General features: G+C 38.2%; 1 protein-coding gene across 5 annotated transcripts in view; it reads right to left on the bottom strand.

Moving 5' to 3' along the window:
• Positions 1-20,350, bottom strand: part of BCKDHB (branched chain keto acid dehydrogenase E1 subunit beta) — a 285,277-nt gene that overhangs the window by 174,796 nt on the left and 90,131 nt on the right. For all 5 annotated transcript variants that reach the window (XM_029223429.1, XM_029223430.1, XM_029223433.1 and 2 more), the window contains exon 8: positions 19,594-19,704. In XM_029223429.1, the coding sequence (XP_029079262.1) occupies positions 19,594-19,704 (111 nt within the window). The remainder of the gene's footprint in view (positions 1-19,593; positions 19,705-20,350) is intronic.

Below are 20,350 nucleotides of genomic sequence, written 5' to 3'. Positions count from 1 at the left end.
AATCAAGAGAAGTGTATGACAGGAAGTGTAGGTGTGTGGAAGGGTTGACTGCCCATGATTGATAATAGCAGCTTCCATTCTGAAGTAGATAAATTAAACAGGGAAGTGGCATACATCCTAATTTTATTTTTTAAAACCTTTATAGACCATAGTTTCAATAATTTTTAAGTTAAATTTTAACTGCAAAACTGGGGTGTTTAGAAAGGCAAGAAAATCTTACAGATTACAGCATAAATACTATAATTTCATCAAGTGTTAAGTACCAGTTTAATGGGAAAGTAAGTTAAACGGGCATCAAAGAGAAAAACAGAAAGTCAACAAATGTAGATTTTTTTTTTTTTACGTTACACCTCAAATGTTAAACTCAGAACCCAATGTACCTATGATCTTTGTTCACCAGGAAATGAGGTGATGAATTTCTTTCTTTTCATGCTGTTCTTAAAAGCAAAAGCAGATAGTTTAAATGAAATGAAAGTCTCGAGTGGAACGCAAATAATTTAAGTGTACAGGCATACCTCAGAGATATTGTGGGTTGGGTTCCAGACCACTGCAATCAAGTGAGTATCACAATAAAGTGACTGACAAGAAAGTGTTTGGTTTCCCAGTGCATATAAAAGATATCCTTATACTATACTGTAGTCTACTAAGTGTGCAATAGCATTATGTCTAAAAATACAATGTAAAGAAACAATGTACATGGGCTTCCCTGGTGGTTCAGTGGTTAAGAACCCGCCTGCCAATGCAGGGGACACGGGTTCAAGTCCCGGTCTGGGAAGATTCCACATGCCGCGGAGCAACTAACCCCATGCGCCACAACTACTGAGCCTGCGCTCTAGAGCCCGCGAGCCACAACTACTGAAGCCCGCGTGCCTAGAGCGTGTGCTCCGCAACGAGAAGCCACTGCAATGAGAAGCCCGCTCACTGCAACGAAGAGTAGACCCCGCCCGCCGCAACTAGAGAAAGCCCACGCGCAGCAACAAAGACCCAACGCGGCCAAAAATAATAAATTAAAAAAAATGTACAGACCTTAATTTTAAAAGACTTTATTGTTCAAAAAATGTTAACCATCATCTGAGCCTTCATCAAGTCATTATCTTTTTGCTGGTGGAGGGTCCTGCCTCAGTGCTGATGGCTGCGGACTTGATCAGGGTGGTGTTTGCCGAAGGCTGGGCTGGTTGCGGCAGTTTCTTAAAATAAGACAATGAAGTTTGCCAATTCAATTGACTCTTCCTCTCACAAATGATTTCTCTGTAGCATGCAGTGCTGTTTGATGGCATTTTACCCATAGAACTTCTTTCAAAATTGGAGTCAACCTTCTCAAACCCTGCTGCTGCTTTATCAAGTAAGTTTATCCCATATTATAAATCTTTTGTTGTCATGTCAACAATCTTCACAGCATCCTCACCAGGAGTAGATTCCATCTCAAGAAGCCACTTTTTTTTTTTTTTTTTTTTTTTTTTTTTTTTTTTGCGGTACGCGGGCCTCTCACTGTTGTGGCCTCTCCCATTGCGGAGCACAGGCTCCGGACGCGCAGGCTCAGCGGCCGTGGCTCACGGGCCCAGCCGCTCTGCGGCATGTGGGATCTTCCCGGACCGGGGCACGAACCCGTGTCCCCTGCATCGGCAGGCAGACTCTCAACCACTGCGCCACCAGGGAAGCCCAAGAAACCACTTTCTTTGCTCAGCCATAAGAGCAATTCCTCATCCATTTAAGTTTCATCGTCAAGTTGCAGCAATTCAGTCACATCTTCAGGCTCCATTCTGAATTCTAGTTCTCTTGCTAAGTCCACCACACATGCAATTACTTCCTCCACTGAAGTCGTGAACCCCTCGAAGTCATCCATGAGGGTTGAAATCAACTTCTTCCAAACTCGTGTTAATGTTAATATTCTGACCTCTTCCCATGAATCACAAATGCTCCAATGGCATCTAGAATGGTGAAACCTTTCTAGAAGGCTTTCAATTGACTTTGCCCAGATCCATAAGAGGAATCACTGTCTATGGCAGCTGTAGCCTTATGAACTGTGTTTCTTAAAGACTTAAAAGTCAAAATTACTCCTTGGTCCGTGGGCTGAAGAATGGATGTTATATTAGCAGGCATGAATACATCATTAACCTTGTTGTACATCTCCACCAGAGCTCTTGGGTGACCAGGTGCATTGTCAATGAGCCGTAATATTTTGAAGAAAATCTTTTTTTTTTTTGAGCAGTGTAACTGAACAGTGGGCTAAAATTACTCAGTAAACCATGTTGTCAACAGATGTGCTGTCATCCAGGCTTTGTTGCTCCATTTACAGAGCACAGGCAGAGTAGATTCAGCATAATTCTTCAGGACCCTGGGATTTTCAGAATGATAAATGAGCATTGTCTTCAACTTCAAGTCACCAGCTGCACTGGCCACTAACAAGAGAGTCAATCTCTCCTTTGAAGCTTTGAAGCCAGGTGTTGACTTCTCTCTAGCTATAAGAGCCCTAGAAGCATCTTCTTACAACAGAAGGCTGTTTTGTCTACATTGAAAATCTGTCATTTGGTGTAGCCACCTTCATTAATTTTCTCAGCTAGATCTTCTGGATAACTTGCTGTAGCTCCTACATCAGCACTTGCTGCTTTATCTTCCACTTTGATGTTATGGAAATAGCTTTTTTTAAAACCTCACACACCAACCTCTGCTAGATTCAAACTTTTCTCTGCAGCTTCCCCACCTCTCTCAGCCTTCACAGAATTGAAGAGAGTTACGGTCTTGCTCTGGATTAGGCTTTGGCTTAAGGGAATGTTGTGGCTGGTTTGATCTTCTATCCAGACCACACAAACTTTCTCCATATCAGCAATAAGGCTGCTTTGCTTTCTTATCACTCATGTGTTTACTGGACTAGCTCTTTTATTAATCTCCTTCAAGAACTTCTCTTCTGCGGGAATTCCCTGGCAGTCCAGTGGTTAGGTCTCTGTGCTTTCACTGCCGAGCGCCCAGGTTTGGGGAACTAAGATCCCGCAAGCCACGCAGCCAAGGAAAAAATTTAAAAAAGAACTCCTCTGCCTTCGCAACTTGGCTAACTGTTTGGCACAGGAGGGCTAGCTTTCCTGTCTCAGCTTTGGTCGTGCCCTCCGCACTAAGCTACGTCATTTCTAGCATTTCTGAAGTGAGAGACGTGCGACACTTCCTCTCACTTGAACACTCAGAGGTCACTGTAAGATTATTAATGGGCCTAATTTCAATATTGCTGTGTCTCAGGGAAGAGAGAGACCTGAGAAGAGGGTGAGAGACAGGAAGAGCTGGTCAGTGGAGCAGTCAGGACACACACATTTGTGGATTAGGTTCACCAGCTATATGGGCTCAGGTCCTTGTGTCCCAAAACGATCACAATAATAACATCAGAGATCACTGGTCACAGACCATCAGATCAAATATAACAATAATGAAAAAGTTTGAAATACTGCAAGAATTACCAAAATGTGACAGTGAGACACAAAGTGAGCAAATGTTGCTGGAAAAATGGCACCAGGAGACTTGCTTGATGCAGGGTTGCCACAAACCTTCAATCTTTAAAAACACCATATAGTGGGAAGCACAATAACGTGAGGGATGCCTGTATAAGAGGACACGTCAAAAAGGATTAGAAATAGAAAAATATAATTATGTAGTTTAATCTTGCTCTCTCTCCAGTTCCATATAGAAGGAGAAAAACAATGCCAAACAAAATGAAATATGATAGTATGATTTACAAGGTTTATACGGTATGTAAAAATGTCATATTTTTAAAAGCATTATACAGGTGGGCAAATGTAAAAGAAAATTAGAGATGTTGCACGCTCAAATGTAGAAGCCTTTCATCAGCAAAACTCAAATGATACTTTTTAAAGTATGAAGTTAGTTAACTGTAAAATAACTACTCTAACAGCAGGCACTGTTTTACTACAAAACAGGGTTCAAGAATTTAAGACCTCTGGGAATTCCCTGGCAGTCCAGTGGTTAGGACTCCACGCTTTCGCTGCCGAGGTTGTGGATTCAATCCCACATCGGGGAACTAAGATCCCACAAGCCACGCAGCATGGCCAAAAAAAAAAAAAGAAAAGAAAAAAATCCCTGTTTTGTGGAGTAAAGGGAACCCTCCTACACTGTTAGTGGGAATGTAAGTTAGTGCAGCCACTATGGAGAACAGTATGGGGGTTCCTCAGAAAACTAAAAACAGATTTCTCATAGGATCCAGCAATCCTACTCCTGGGAATATACCCAGACAAAAGGCACAAATGAACCTATCTACAAAATAGAAACAGACTCATAGACATAGAGAACAGACTTGTGGTTGCCAAAGGGAAGGAGGGAGGGAGAGGGATGGACTGGGAGTTTGGGGTTGGTAGATACGAACTGTTATCTATAGAATGGATAAACAACACGATCCTACTGTATAGCACAGGGAACTATGTTCAATATCCTGGGATAAACCATAGTAGAAAAGAATATAAAAAAGAATGTCTGTATGCCATAACTGAGTCACTATGCTGTACAGCAGAGATCGCCACAACACTGTAAATCAACTATACTTCAGTTAAAAAAAAAAAAAGAATTTAAGACCTGAGATTGAACTGTAGTTCTGCCACTTATTAGCAGAAAGGCTAAGGGATGTTTCTAATCTGAGACTCAGTTTTCTCATCTCTAAAATGGGAGTGATAATTCTTAGCATATAGGACAACTGAAAGGATTAAATCAGATTACACAGAGTCCCGATAGAAAGCCCACATGAAATAAACATGGGCGAAAAAGTACTGCCCCTCTCCGGAAATACATTTCTATTGCCAGTATCTTTTATACTTCCAAGTTACGTCACAAATCACAGTTATTTCATCACATCTTGAAAAATATTTATAAAATTCTGCTCAAACTCTGTTTGAAAAGCTGCATGCTGTTAAAAAGAAAAAAAAAGAAAAGAAAAAAAAAGGGAAAGGCCCTTGAGTCCAGCAACGTGGGTGGAGCCCCAACTCTGCCCCTCATCAGCTGTGTTGGCTGGAGCAGGTTCGTCTACCTTTTCTGAACCTCAGTTTCCTCACCTGTAAAATAATGACCCTCATGCCTAATTAGAAGAACTGTCATGAATACTAAAGGAGACATGGTAAAACACATCATTTTAACTTCCTTTATTTACCAATTACCAGACACTGTGTTAAGACTCATTATATAAACTATATAACACAAAATTAGATCAGAGATCATTTTTTATTTTAATCTTCTTCAAAACATAAGTCATACCAAAAATTTGCCAGGTGGCAGGAGTGATACTCTCCACATACCTTTTCCTACAGGAATTACAAGTTTCTCCTTTAACTGCTTTCACTGAATAACCGAATTATTATTACATATTACATGTCATTTTTTGCAATTCAATATGATCATTCAAGAAAAATTGACTGCAGATCTTTTATATACTAGACACTCTTCAAGACCCTTAGGGATACAGCAATAAGCAAAATACACAAAACTCCCTGCCCTCATGGAACTCAGAGTAATTGGCCAAAGGCCACCACACAGGGAGATAAATATATTAGTCACATCCCAAATATAGCATCCAACAACCTAGAACTTGTTCTGTTCAGTACAACAACTAACTAGTCATGGTCACAACAAAGAAAATCCAACAGGAACAAGAACTCAGAAGGTGGAACTAAGTTCCAAATTGTCAGCCTCTCTATTTTGGAACAGAACAACCATTCTCATCAGGCAAGATGACCTTGCCCTGCCTGCCTGCTTTCTCGGTGAGGTCAACCTACACCCAGAATAATTCCAAACTAAAAGCTGAGAATATCTGTATTACTCTTAAAGGAAAGCATTTAATTTTACCACAGATAATATTAAGTCTAAAAAAGATTTTTGAATCATTTCTTTAGTAGGTTTTTGATATTAGAAGCTGCTTATACTCACAAAAGAAATACATGTAATTTTTAGCATATAACTTAAAATAACCTTATAGTCTACCAACAGAAAACTATAAACGCTCTCAGTGATTAAATGCATGTTAATTAAATCAGTAATAATCTTAAACCTAAACAGCCTTGCACCGCCGGGGAGACATATAATTTTCATCTGGCCATATTCTTTGATTACATGTTGTCACTAAAAGCTTATTTAGAGACTGAAAGTGAAGAGCAGAGAAAGATTCCTAATTTGTTTTCAATCTAATAGATCATAGTTGTTCTAAAATATACTTTATAGAAACCACTTGGGTTGCATTATAATATATGCTCTAGAATAAAAGTACTGTCATACTACTTATGTAGAACTATAACATAAAATATGCTTAATTTACAATGACGGAGCCAGGCCCCACTATGAAAACCTGGTGCTATTAACCATGAAATTTGGTTTAAGAGGGGCCTCTAGTGGTGATGGAAGGTACTAGCTCCCCTTCCCACCCACCCCCAACCCCACCCTTGGTAACGTCTTGTTCTCATTCATTCTCATATTCTCCCCTCTCCCTCACAAATGTAAAGCCTCAAGCAAAATAGCTAGTATTCAATCACCGAACTACTCAATCAAGTCCAAGAAATCAACTAAAAAGATGTACATAACTGGTAGTACTGCACCGTTGTGGATTCTCTAAGGGCAAATTCTCCAACTTTCCCATAAAACCAATTTAGAGCCATTCAGTGCAGAGTATAGACCTTAACATTACCTGCTCGTGTTAGCCGTCTTGATAAAAATGAAATCTATGGTAGTCTAAACCAACCTCATGACGATGAAAACAAACTTAAACACAGAATTAAGTACGAATTAAAGTCATAAAATATACATTTTATGTTTATCTTCAGTGGTACTATGGATCTTCTAAACGTTTTGCACTATTCACAGTTACACTAATTAACGCCAGGTGCAAATACAAAGACTAAGCAAACTTGGTTCTTTATATATATAAATTACTCACGTCCAAGTGACCAACATTTAACTCCTTCCCAGTTTCACTCCTACAATATCCCTTTCCTTTTTCATGGAAGGACCCTCTGCTCCCAAAACCTCTCCACACCCACTCCTCCCTGTCAGCCTTCCTACTGCCTTACCTTAATGAAGGGTCCCAGTGAAGTCTTTTGAAGTAAGAATGGAAACAGTTAGGGTGAAAGGGTAGGAGGAAAGGATGGTAAATCTAGGGACCCTGAGCCCTCCCTCCTAACTATGGTCCCTCCCTCGTGCCCCAGCTGAATTACTTCTAGCTTCTGTCTCACATTGTAGTAACACTGAGGCCCTGCCCTGCTCCTATGATAGCCTAACCCCCAAATACTCTGAGACTACAATTGCCTCAATATGTAGCCTAAGAACAACCATTTGTATCTCTGGGCACATCATCATCTTTTGCTACGTAATTTAGGTTTAAAAGAGAAAGGAGGGGGCTTCCCTGGCGCAGTGGTTGAGAGTCCACCTGCCGATGCAGGGGACACGGGTTCGTGCCCCGGTCCAGGAGGATCCCACGTGCCGTGGAGCAGCTGGGCCCGTGGGCCATGGCCACTGAGCCTGCGCGTCCGGAGCCTGTGCTCTGCAACGGGAGAGGCCACAACAGTGAGAGGCCCGTGTACCGCAAAAAAAAAAAAAAAGAGAGAGAGAGAGAAAGAAGGGGTGAAAGCAAGAGAGAGAGGTGGAGAGAAGAGTGGAAGGGGTAGAGAAGAAGATTCTTTTTATATCAGGTCCTAACTTTGTTAAAAAAATTTTTTTTAAATTAAAAAAAAAGAACACCTCCCAAATAGATTATACTCAAAAAATTAGGTTATACTTGGGGGTAAGGGGAAGGCTTTGAGACACTTTCTTGTACCACAGTGCGTTTGAACAGAGAAAACTCCTGATCAGAAGCAGTGCCTAAGAGCTGGATGCAGAAGTCACAGGTCACTCCTGGGACCAGCAGGAATGCCAAAGGGAACAGGCCCAGAATGACCTCTTCCAGCTCTAAATTCCATGACCATGACCCACCTGCAATGCGGACAAGGAAATGAGAAGAGAAGGCTTCTGGAAGAGCCCAAATTGATATCATAAGGTTTGAAGAGTGAAGCATGTGTTCTCAATTCATGAGAAAACTTTACAGGCCTTCCCTGGCCAATGTACATGTCTCGGTTACAAAGTCTGGTCATCTGGATCCCATGCACAGCTGCTGATAATGTGACAGCAAAAAATAGGATAAAAGAAAACTTAAATTTAAAAACCATAAAAATTAAGCACAAAAACATATCAATGAAATAGCTAAATACCTCAATAAATGTAAATGTCAATATAGTATGACATCCAAGTTAAACTGGACTAAGTTTTTGTTTTGTTTTGTTTTCGTTTTCAGCTTTAATATTTTTTTAATTGAAGTATAGTTGATTTACAATGTTGTGTTAATTTCTGCGGTACAGCAAAGTGATTCAGTTATACATATATATATATATATATATATACATTCTTTTTTATATTCTTTTCCATTATGGTTTATTACAGGGTATTGAATACAGTTCCCTGTGCTATACAGTAGGACCTTGCTGTTTATCCATTCTATATATACTAGCTTGCATCTGCTGACCCCAAACTCCCACTCCATCCCTCCCCCACTCCCTCCCCCTTGGCAACCACCAGTCTGTTCTCTATTGGACTAAGCTATTTTTAAAAGATGAAATTATATACATTATATTTTCCTTGAGAAAATATAAGTGAAAAAGCTTTAGAAATTTTGACATCCAAAAGGTTAAGAAGTTTTAAAAATGGCTACACAGAATAGTTTTCACCCATGTAGAAAAATTAATTACGGTAAGGACTCATTTCTCGGAAACTACAGACAGCTGACGTTTACTGTAGTCAATTTCACTTTGACTTTTAGAATAGGTATATTGGTCCTACTTTAATAGAATTCAAATGAGTAATTTCTGTACACATCAGGAAAAAAATTTATTAAAAAAATAAAACACAAGGTCAAACTAAAACTTAAGACTTAAAAAAATGTTTCAACTTAGAATAAATTTGTGGATTTATTCATAGAGCAATACTCTAGGGTCACTTTTGAACTTTCGTATAAAGCATCAAGAGTAAGAAAAAGGCACCAAATTCAAAACATTTCAATATTACAACCATTTTCACAGCATATTGTCAAACTTTCTCTTGCTGATATTCCTAATAATTTTTCAACAAATTTTTATCAAACACCAAGCCTCCAGCTAGGCATTGTTTCAGGGACTAAGAATTCAACAGATAGAATCCCTGCCCTCACAAAATTTACCTTCTAATGGGGGAAGATCAACAATACAAAAATTACATAATATGTTAGATCGTGTTCATCTTTTTAAAGAAAAAGAAAGAAGAGGTGAAAAGGAGTCTTGGCAGGAAGGACGGGACTCAGTATTTATTATATAAGCTGGTCAGGGGAAGCCTTCAGGAGAAAATGATACTTGAGTGGTGACCTAACGGAATCACTTGGTTGAGAGTCAGCCAGGAGCATTTCCTGAAGGCTGGATGGGCAGAGGGGTGTGGAATGTGGTGAGATCAGGTGAATGCCTGTAGACCTTTGTTAGAAATTTGACTTTTCCACTGAGTTGAATGGGAAGCCATTGAGGCCTTTTGAGACTAGAAGGGATATTATATGACTCACGTTTCAAAGGATCATCTCTGCCTATGGCAAGGATAGGACAGAAGCAGAGACAGTGGTTAGGAGGCTACAGCCAAAACCCAGGTGAGAAAGGCTAGTGGTTTGGACCAGGATCAAGGGTAATAGCAGTAGAAGTGGTGGTCAAATTTTGGACATATTGTGTAGACAAAGCCAGGAGGATCTGCTTTGGAATTGAATGCGGGAAAGCAGAGCAGGAGAGAGAGAGAAATCAAAGCCACCAGGATGTCAAGGCAAAGAGCAAAGCCTTACTTATTTCAATAATTAGCATAATTTAATCTTCAATTAAAGTGTAAGAATGTCAAAATTAGGTGTCAATTTTCTCTTCTCTATCACCCACACCTTGTAAATGGTCGTTTCTTTCTTTTTTGCAGTGTTGAACGTAGCGCTCTAAGTTGAATGACAATATGATTCTTGAAATCTCGAGTTTCCTGCAAAGCCTGTCATTCTCTTGCCAAAATCGTTTTGTTTTGTTTTTTGTGGGCAGCTTCTCTGAATTTCCACTCATTAAAAAAGAATCTTCATCTCAAGCTGGACAGCAGCTCAAGGACTGTGCCTGGCCACTGCTTTGTTAGCTTGCAGTTCACTTTTAAATGCATTTTGAATGTGGTCTGTATCTCAGCAGGAAAGACCGTTCAAACCCACAACACTTAACCACTGTTCTTACCCCTGGGAAGGCTTGGGAAGAGCAGCTCTACCGCTCTTGGGATGAGAGGCCCTGCTTCTCCTCAGTGTGACAGCTGAGCTTTGTTAGGACAGCCCTGAATAACAAAAGAAACTCCCCCCCTGGCCAGAGCTCACCAAGGCTCTCCCTGAGTCTACAGAAAGGTCCATAACAATACAAATTCAAGAAACTAATCAATGGGAACACAGTGCTTTTTTTTGTTATTTCATTCTTCTCTTTTTTTACTTTCTGTTGAAGATTAACATACACAAAAAAGCACACAAAATGAGTGTTCTGTTTCGTTTTCAAAAATTGAACCTGTATAACCAGCACTCAGAACAAGAAACTGTTACCAGCATCCCATACCCTTCAGGCCCCCTTCCAATTTATTAACCACCATATGACAATCAATCACCTGACTCCTAACACCACAGACGGGTTTTGTCTATCTTTGTGCGTTATATAAATAGAATCATACAGTATGTACTCGTTCGGGCCTAGCTTTTTTAAGTCACATTGTTTGTGAGGTGAATACACAGTGTTCCATTCAATTTGTAAGTCATTTATTGTCACTGCTGAAAGTATCCTATTATGTTTCATCCTCTGGCTGGTGTACATTTAGGTAGTTTACAGTGTGAGGCTATTAGAAATAGTGCTTCTATGAACATTCTTGAACTTATCTTTTGTACATTTCTGTTGGGTATATACACAGGAGTGGATTGCTGGGTCATAGGATTCAGCCAGATAATGTCAAACAATTTTTTTTAATGGTTGTACCAATTTATATTCCCAATAGTAGTATATGAGAGATGGATTGTTCCACATCCTTGGCAACACTTGGTTCTGAGGGATATTTTTCATTTTAGCCAGAATGCTGTGTCTTTAGTGGTATCTCATTGTGGGAGTTTTTGGTTTTTTTTGCATGTCCTGATGTCTAAAGAAATTGAATAATTTGCCATATGTTTATCAGTCATTTGGATATATTCTTTCATGAAGTGCCTTTTCAGGACTTTTGCCCATATTTCTATTGGATGTCTGCTTTTTCCTTTTGATTGTAACAGTACTTTATATTTCTGAATACAAATTTCCATGAGTTTCTCCACATGTGTCGATTTAGTCTCTTACTGAGGCATTTTGTTGAGTAAATTCTTATTTTAATGAAGTCCAGCTTTATCAGGCTTTTTTTAATGTTAACATTTCTGAGTTTTTGTTTTGTTTTTTCTAATTAAGAAATCTTTGACTGCACAGGATCATAAAGATATTCACCTATTCTCCTAAGAGCTTTTTCATTTTCTCTCTCACAATTAGATCTGCAATCCTCCTGGAACTGACATGTGTTTTACGGGTTAACATAATTTTCTGTGGTACCCAACTAAAACAGCATCATTTATGGAAAAGTCCATCTTGTCGTCTCTGAATTGCAAAGTCACCTTTGTCCTGAATCAAATGACCAACAGATATATTTCTGTACTTTTTATTCTGCTCCATTGGTCTATATGTCCATCTTTATACCAATACAATGTTCTAATTCCTACAGCCCTGTGACACATCTTGCCTATAACACATTTGATAATTAAGTCCTCTAGCTTTATTCATCTTCAAGACTGTGAGGCCAAGAAGAGCCAAGGCAATCAATTAACATGGTATGTGCTTCTATTTGTTTGGATCTTCTTTAATTTCTCTAAATATTTTGTTATTTTTCTGAATAAAGTTTCTCAACACACATCACTCCATTTCTTCCTAGGTGTTTGATTTTTTTGATGCTTTTAAAAATATTATCAATTTCTGAATTAATAATATTTCAAATTAATTTCAAATATTATTTCCATTATTATCAATTTCAATTATTATCAATTTCTGTGGCTGGTATATAAAAATACAGTTGATTATTGTATACTGACCTTGTTTCCAGGGGCCTTGGTAAACTCATTTAATTCTAATAATCTGCCTGTAGATTCTACTGATCTTTCTTATATACACGTCATGCTATCTACGGATAAGTTTTATTTCTTCCTTTTGAATCCATATGATTGTCATGTCTCTTGCCTTTAAGTATGAGAGCATCCTGGAGACTTCCCTGGTGGTCCAGTGGGTAAGACTCCGCACTTCCAAGGCAGGGGGCAGGGGTTCCATCCCTGGTTGGGGAACTAAGATCCCACATGCCGCGCAGCGCAGCCCAAAAAATTTTAAAAAAACAAAAGCAGTATAAGCATCCTGTTGCAGTCCTGATCTCAAGGGGAAAACTGTCAAAATTTCACTGGGAAATATTTCAGCCACAGGCTTTCTGTAGCTACTCAGAACTACAAGATAACCTATTCTTTATCAGATTAAATCTTGTTTATAAAACAAGATAAACGTACTCTTTATCAAGTTAATAGAATTCCCTTTCATTTCTAGGTTGCTAAGAAATTTTAACCATGAACGGATACCGACTTTTAACAAACGTTTTTATTAAAATAATAAGATAATAAGATTGCTTTTGCCATTTTCTGTTCAAGTAGGGAATTGTAGCAACCCCTTTGTGAATGTTTGTGATCATCGAACACCCCTTGCATATTTGGAATAAACCCTCATGTTGGCCTTTTCATATTGCTGGGTTTGACTTTCCAATATTTTGTTTCTGATTCTCCCATCTTTGTTCATAAGAAAAATGTGTCTATAATTTTGCTTTATGTACAATCCTAAACGGGTATGATATGAAGATTATGCTGGCCATATAAAAAGAATTTAGAAGTTTTCCCTCTAGTTCTACTGTCTGTGAAAGTTTGCTTAAGAATTGTGTTTTACAACACTGTAAATCAACTATACTTCAATCAAAAAACAAAAACAAAGAAAACCGTGTTTAAAGAATTCATTAGTAAAGCCATATGGGCCTAGGGCTTGCCCCATACATGCTTGATAAAAATGGATTAAATTTCTTTGATCCCTGACAACTCTGGTTTCCTAATTCCTCTTTTAATAATTTTGAAAAATTTGTATTTTCCCAGGAATTTGTCCATTTCACCCAAAACTTATTTGTAAAATTATTCATAATACCCTCTTATTACCTTTCTAATGTCTGTAGACTCTGCTGTGATTTCCCCTTCTTTAGGGAGATAATTGTCGTTTGTGTTTGACCTATTTTTTTCATTAGTCTTGTTAAAGATTTACCAAATGTATTACTCAAATAGTCTTGTTAAAAGTTTATCAAGTATGTTAATCTTTTCAAAGATCTAAAATTTACTTTATTAAATATCTCTATTATATATTTTCTGTTCACTGATTTCCACTCTTTATTACTTCATTTCTTTTATTTTTCTCTAGGTTTGATCTTCTTTCTGGAGATGGAAACTCAGATTGTTAATTTTTTTGTTATTATTTTTGTTTCCTAAATAAATGTATTTACAGCTATAAAGTTCCCTCTAAGCATGACTTTAGCTAAATCCTTACACTTTATTTTTTTTAATCCTTACACTTTTTTTTTTTTTTTTTAGAATATTTATTTATTTATTTATGGCTGTGTTGGGTCTTCATTTCTGTGCAAGGGCTTTCTCCAGTTGCGGCAAGCGGGGGCCACTCTTCATTGCGGTGCGCGGGCCTCTGACTATTGCGGCCTCTCTTGTTGCGGAGCACAGGCTCCAGATGCACAGGCTCACTAGTTGTGGCTCACGGGCCTAGTTGCTCCGCGGCATGTGGGATCTTCCCAGACCAGGCTCGAACCTGTGTCCCTTGCATTGGCAGGCAGATTCTCAACCACTGCGCCACCAGGGAAGCCCTAATCCTTACACTTTTGATAGGTAGTATCTTCATAACTATTCAGTTCAGTATCTTCTCTAATTTCTGTTGCAATTTCTTTTACAACCCATGGTTATTTAAACACAAATTATTTGGTTTGTAGGAAATTGGGGCTTTTCTGGTTGTCTTTTTTTTTTTTTTTTCTCAATTTCTAACTGAATTCTACTGTTGTCAGAGAACACTCTCTAAATGATTTTAAACTCTGAAATTTGTTAAGGTTATATTTATGTCCCAGCATCTGGTCAGTTTTGACAAATGTTCTATATTCAAATGAAAAGAATGATTTCTTGAATAGTTGGGTGTACAATCAGCACAAGTTTACTAACTCTTCGGATGTTGTCTTCTTGCTTGATCAGTCTTTAAGAGGGGTGTCAAAGTCTCCCACTCTGATTGTGGATATGTGTATCTCCTTTAAGTTTTGTGTTTTGCTTGTTTTGCTTTATGCATTTTGAAGATATGCTATTAAGGACGTACAGATTTAAGATTGTGACATCTTCATGATAGACTAATCCCTTTAGCATTACGAAATGTTTCTCTTTATTTCTAGTCATGCTCCTTGCCTTAAAGCTGTATTTGAAATTACTGATAGTATAACTATACCAACTTTATTTTTCCACCCCTTTCTAACTTTTCCGTGTCCTTAAAGTATGTCTCTTTTAATCTGCATGTTTGTCAGTATCATTTTTTTAATGAAGTCTGACAATCTTAGGCTTTTACTAGGATTATTTAATTAATCTGTATTCAATCTAATTACATATATACCTGGATTTTTATCTGTCATCTCACTATCTGTTTTCTACTGACACACCTGTTTTTTGTACATACTTTTCTTTCTTTCTTTTGGTCTAACCAAATATTTCTATTAATCTACAGTTCCCTTTTTAACTTGCTAGATATATACTTTCACTATTATTTCAGCTGTCACTCTAGAGATTACAACATGCATCCTTGACTTATTATAATCTAATACAAACTTTACACTAACAATCCTAGAACAACAGAATGTTTTAACTCCACGTAAGCCTATCCTGACTTTCTCCTAGGATCATTTTCCCCGCTGCCTAAAGAATTCCCTTGTAGTATTTCTTTTAGTGAAAATACATTTGTGGTAAATTCTCTCAATTTCCATTTGCCTAAAGTATTTACTTCACTTTAATTTTAAAAGGATGTTTTCTCTAGGTATAGAATTCTAGGTTGGCATCTCCGGCAATTTAAGATGCCATTCCATTGTGTGCATAGGTGTGGTTTTCTTTGAATATATCCTTCTCAGAGGTCCACAAAGCATTCTGAATATAAGAGTTGGTTCTGAAATTTTCATGAGAAATATTTTTAGATATTGTTTCTGACCAATTCATTCTTTCTCCTCCTTCTATATTCAAATTGTATATAGGACAGATCCTTTGACCAGATCCCAAATGTTTTTCATGCTCTTTTCTGTTTTAGTCTATTTTTTTCTTCCCTGTGCTTCAGTTTGGACATATTAACTTGCCTTCTAGTTCATTAATCATATCATCTACTAAGGCTAATATGTTTTTAAAAACAGCCATTGAGTTCTTATTGTAAAAAAAATTTTTGCTTCCACGTTTGATACACACACACACACACACACACACACACACTCCAATTCTCTAGAATAATTCTCCACCTTCTTACCACTTTTGTCCCTTTTTTCTCTATGTTCCTAAACATAATAATCTTAAAGTCCTTGTCTGCTAACTCCGATATCTGGATCACCTGAGTTTCTGCTTTCATTGGTTTGTTTTCTCTTGTTTTTGGTCAAATGGTCCTGTCTCTTTATATACTTAGTAACTTTTTTACTGAATGCTGATTGATAAGAGGTTCCTTGCTCTGCTGGGTGGATAGAGCAGAAGGTAAATTACATTAATTCCATAAGGAACTGAGAGGGGTAGAGGCTGCATGTGGGTTTGGGAAGATGTAATCTATTCTGATTTGCCTCTAATCAAAGACCTGACTCCACAGCTCTCAACTGAGAGTATGATTGGGCTTTGTCATTTCAGCCTCAAGTGATGGCTTGGCTTTTCAGATATGTTCTGCTTAGCTCCCATCATACACAGCTTTAGAATTTGGCAAATATTGATATTTTGAGAGAGAAAGACCAACTGTGTGTTTAAGACCCTTCAAGTTTCCAATTCTGTGCTTCCAGCCCCCTGAAACCAGGGTTCTATACACCTGGATTCTCAGCTTCTAGTGGAGACTCACTGGTGTCCCCAAGTAAAGAGTAGCTGCAGGTAAGTGTAAATTTACCACTCATTTCAGGCCTTTCCACTCTCATCACTGGTGTTCTTAAGCCACTCCACCCCTACCCACACCCCCAGGCTCCAGGGTAGGTATCTGTCTCCTAAGTACCTCAAAACTCGAGAATTTCTGTTCTACTTTCCAGTGGCTTCCAGCTAGCTTAGGTCTTTAATATCGGGTTCAGAACTGAGCAGATAAACTGACTACGGGTTTTAGGCCCGTAGGTCTCCAATTTTGTAGCTCCCCTGAGCAATGATCAAAAACCCTGCTGCTTGGATGGACATGGATGGTATTATGCTTAGTGAAATAAATCAGATAGAGAAAGACAAATACTGTATGGTATCACTTACATGTGGAATCTAGAAAATACAACAAACTAGTGAATATAACAAAAAAGAAACAGATTCACAGATATAGAGAACAAACTAGTGGTTACCAACGGGGAGAGGGAAGGAGGGAAGGGCAAGATAGGGGTGAAGGATTAAGAAGTACAAACTACTATGTATAAAATAAATAAGCTACAAGGATACATTGTACAGCACAGGGAATACAGCCAACATTTTATAACTTTAAATGGTATATGAACAATAAAAATTTTGAATCGCTGTGTTGTATACCTGCAACTAATATAATATTGTAAATCAACTATACCTCAATAAAAAAATAATTGGTATAAAAACCACTGCTGCTCTCTCTGTCCCCAAGCAACTGTTCAGGCTTATAACTTTCAAACAATGTTTCAAAGCTTAAGCAAAAGTATGACTATATTCCACAGTCCTTTTACTATGCACAGTATGCTAATGCATATGTTAAATAAATTATTTTTAACTTTTTTTTTTTTTTAAGAAGATGTTGGGGTAGGAGTTTATTAATTTAATTATTTATGCTGTGTTGGGTCTTCATTTCTGTGCGAGGGCTTTCTCTAGTTGTGGCAAGCGGGGGCCACTCTTCATCGCGGTGCGCGGGCCTCTATCGCGGCCTCTCGTGTTGCGGAGCACAGGCTCCAGACGCGCACGGGCCTAGTTGCTCCGCGGTATGTGGGATCCTCCCAGACCAGGGCCCGAACCCGTGTCCCCTGCATTAGCAGGCAGATTCTCAACCACTGCACCACCAGGGAAGCCCTATTTTTACCTTTAATAGGCTTTTCATGATTAGGTATTCCAAAAGATGCATTTTGGTGTTGAGTTTAACATGTAATGAATAAAGCTGAGGGATCTAATTTTGTCATAAGACAAAAATAACCAATAAAACACAGCACTAACTGAAAGAGATAATAAACATAAATCTTGAATACTATAGAATTCAAGAAGATAAAGAAAAGCTGAATCATAGTTAAACAAACAAACAAAAAATCCCATTTTTAATATCAGTGTTTGCCTATAGGGCCCTCTTGCTTAAATCATCTTCAATTCCTAGAAGATGCCAAGTATCAAAAATGTTCTCTTTTGATACGTGAAAAGAAAACCAAAGATGTACCATGATCAACAATGAAGAGAGGCACAAATATACCCAAAGTAATCAAGAAATGACAAACTGGCTTTCACTGACATAACCGGAGGGTCATCAGCTAGAAAAATAACATGATGAAAGCACCCCAACAGGAAACTAAACTAGTGATGCGAACAAGTCAGAGGTTTGCTGCATCACTTTCTCATTCAGTAGAGGCTTTTGGTCTCCTCTTTCATCTTCTCCAGTCATACAGAGCCCTAAGGAACAGGGTCTACATTCCAGGATCATACAAAGATGCTACCAGTAGATTTAATAAAGGGTGGGGGCAGGCGGGTGCCCATAGAAACAAACTGATATAAATACAAGTAATTTCCCACTTCCTTCTTCCTCTACTTCTCCTCACTTTACTTTCATGGTTACCAACTGCAGTATTATTATATTTGTGTTTTACCATAAGCTGCTACAAATTTTTTTGAATGTATAATGTATATGAATATGAGTACTTGTCCTGACCATACATCAGTACCCTCCACTGCACCATGACAAAGCATCATATCCTCACGCAAAAGCACAATTCACATTATGAATACGAACCCCAAGTAGGGGAGACATGGTGCAGACAAGAATCCTGCTCTGGGGCAAAGGCTATCAGTCCCAGTTTAACCATAATTTGGAACATCTGGCTATTTGAAAGGAAACGCAATGTCTGACTTGATTTGAAAATGCCTGCAAAAAGCGTTATTTCATGCAGTTATAAATAGTTCAACCTAAAACACTGCTCTTAATTATGGAAACTACGAACATAAGGACTTAGAATATTGTTGAAACCATTTGTAACCATCTCAAGCGTTTAGACAGTGTCCAGTAAGTCTACAGAACATTTACTATAAAAAATCTTAAATCTTCCTCTAAATTATGAGATGATCTTTACCTAAAACACCCTATGCTACATAGCAGAAACTGCAGGTTATTTTTATGTAATAACCTAAGAAACAGCCTGTAAAAGCTACAAAAATGCCAAAGCTCTTGAAAATAATAAATGTGTAATACTCTACGTCTTATGGCTCATTTGCTGTAAAAATAGATCAAGGAAAAGTACATGCAATGTTACCTAAACTTTAGTAGATAAGACCATCACATACAGAAAAAAGAACTTAACTTTCCTTATGTACCAATTTGGTAATAGATGCACTTCAATTTACCTAGACACTAATATGAAAGGTATCAGCTATAGCCAAATAAATGAGAACTAAACTATATTCTTGAGAGGGGACTATGTGAATCCTATTAATAATAAGAAAAAAACCAATCTAAACAGGCCAAAGTTCAAGAGACGATTTAGATAGAAAACTGTAAATCAGAGCAGCCAGAATCCCCCAACGTAACATGAAACTGTGATTCACAGTATTTTTTAAAAAACAATCCATCTCCATCTCTTTTGGAGAAGGGACAAATGAGAATTCAGCCTAATTATTTAGCTGGCTGTATTCAACCTAGCTTATTGAACCATAACCAATAAGAAGTTTAAAAACACAGGTGGTTTCAACATGCCTGATATACTCTCATTTCCACTGGTGCATTATTCACACAAGTCAACACGAGCTGGCTGCATGAAGGACAGAGAGTTGTAATATTTTAAACAGAGAACTATGGGAGGAAAAAAAACCTAAAGTGATTTGTTTCCTTGAGCATTAAGCTCATACATTTCTTTCAGGGTGTAAATTTTAAAGTTTTAATATCAGTGGAAAAGCCTAATGAAGCTCACAATCTTATAACAATTCTTTGCAAAGAGCCAACAAATTTGGCCCCAGATTTTGAGGAAGTGACACTATCAACACTATATTCATACCTTGCAAACTGTATCCACATCCCAAGGTATTATAGTCCTCAGATCAATGACCTCACAAGACACTCCAAGCTTCTCGTGAGCCATGGAAGCCACCTCTCGGATCACGTGAACCTGAAATAAAAAGGGAAATATGCAGAGGATGACTAAAGAAAAAAGTTAGTTGAATTCTGACATCCTTAATAGAGACAGTGTTTAAAGTTAGAGGAACTGATTTGCAAGAAGAATTTCCTTTAGACATGTTGAACACCATATTCCAACCAAATAATCAAATATAGATGTCTAGAAAACAGCTGGAAAGAGGTTCTTTGAGAAAAGGAGAGCAGTCATTGCCAGAGATACTGATTCCAAAGATATCAACACATAGAAGGTTAATAAAGTCACAGGAGTAGGTTGAGTTTCTAGAAAAAGTATACAGAAGGAGAAGTAAAGGGCAAAAATCATGGGACCCTGTACATGACCAACATTTAAGAGGAAAGTAGAGGAAGAGGAGCTGAAGAAAAAGAGGAAGAGGGAGAGAAGGAGGAGGAAGAGGAAGAGAGAGAAGGAGAAGGAGTAGGAGGGAGGGGTAGGGTGAGGCGGGAGGGGGAGAAGGAGAAGAAGAAGAAGAGGAAGGGGAAGAAGAAGAAGAAGGAGAAGAAGAAGAAGAAGAGGAGGAGGAAGAAGAAGGAGGAGGAGGAGGAGAAGAAGAAGAGGAAGAGGAAGAAGAAGGAGAAGAAGAAGAGGAAGAAGGAGAAGAAGAAGAGGAAGAAGAAGAGGA

This window comes from Monodon monoceros, unplaced genomic scaffold (genome assembly GCF_005190385.1).
Source record: "Monodon monoceros isolate NGI ecotype Baffin Bay Population unplaced genomic scaffold, NGI_Narwhal_1 Super_Scaffold_15, whole genome shotgun sequence".
Classification (NCBI taxonomy): domain Eukaryota; kingdom Metazoa; phylum Chordata; class Mammalia; order Artiodactyla; family Monodontidae; genus Monodon; species Monodon monoceros.
Note: the sequence above shows the minus strand (reverse complement) of the source record. Positions and strands in the feature narration are given on the sequence as shown.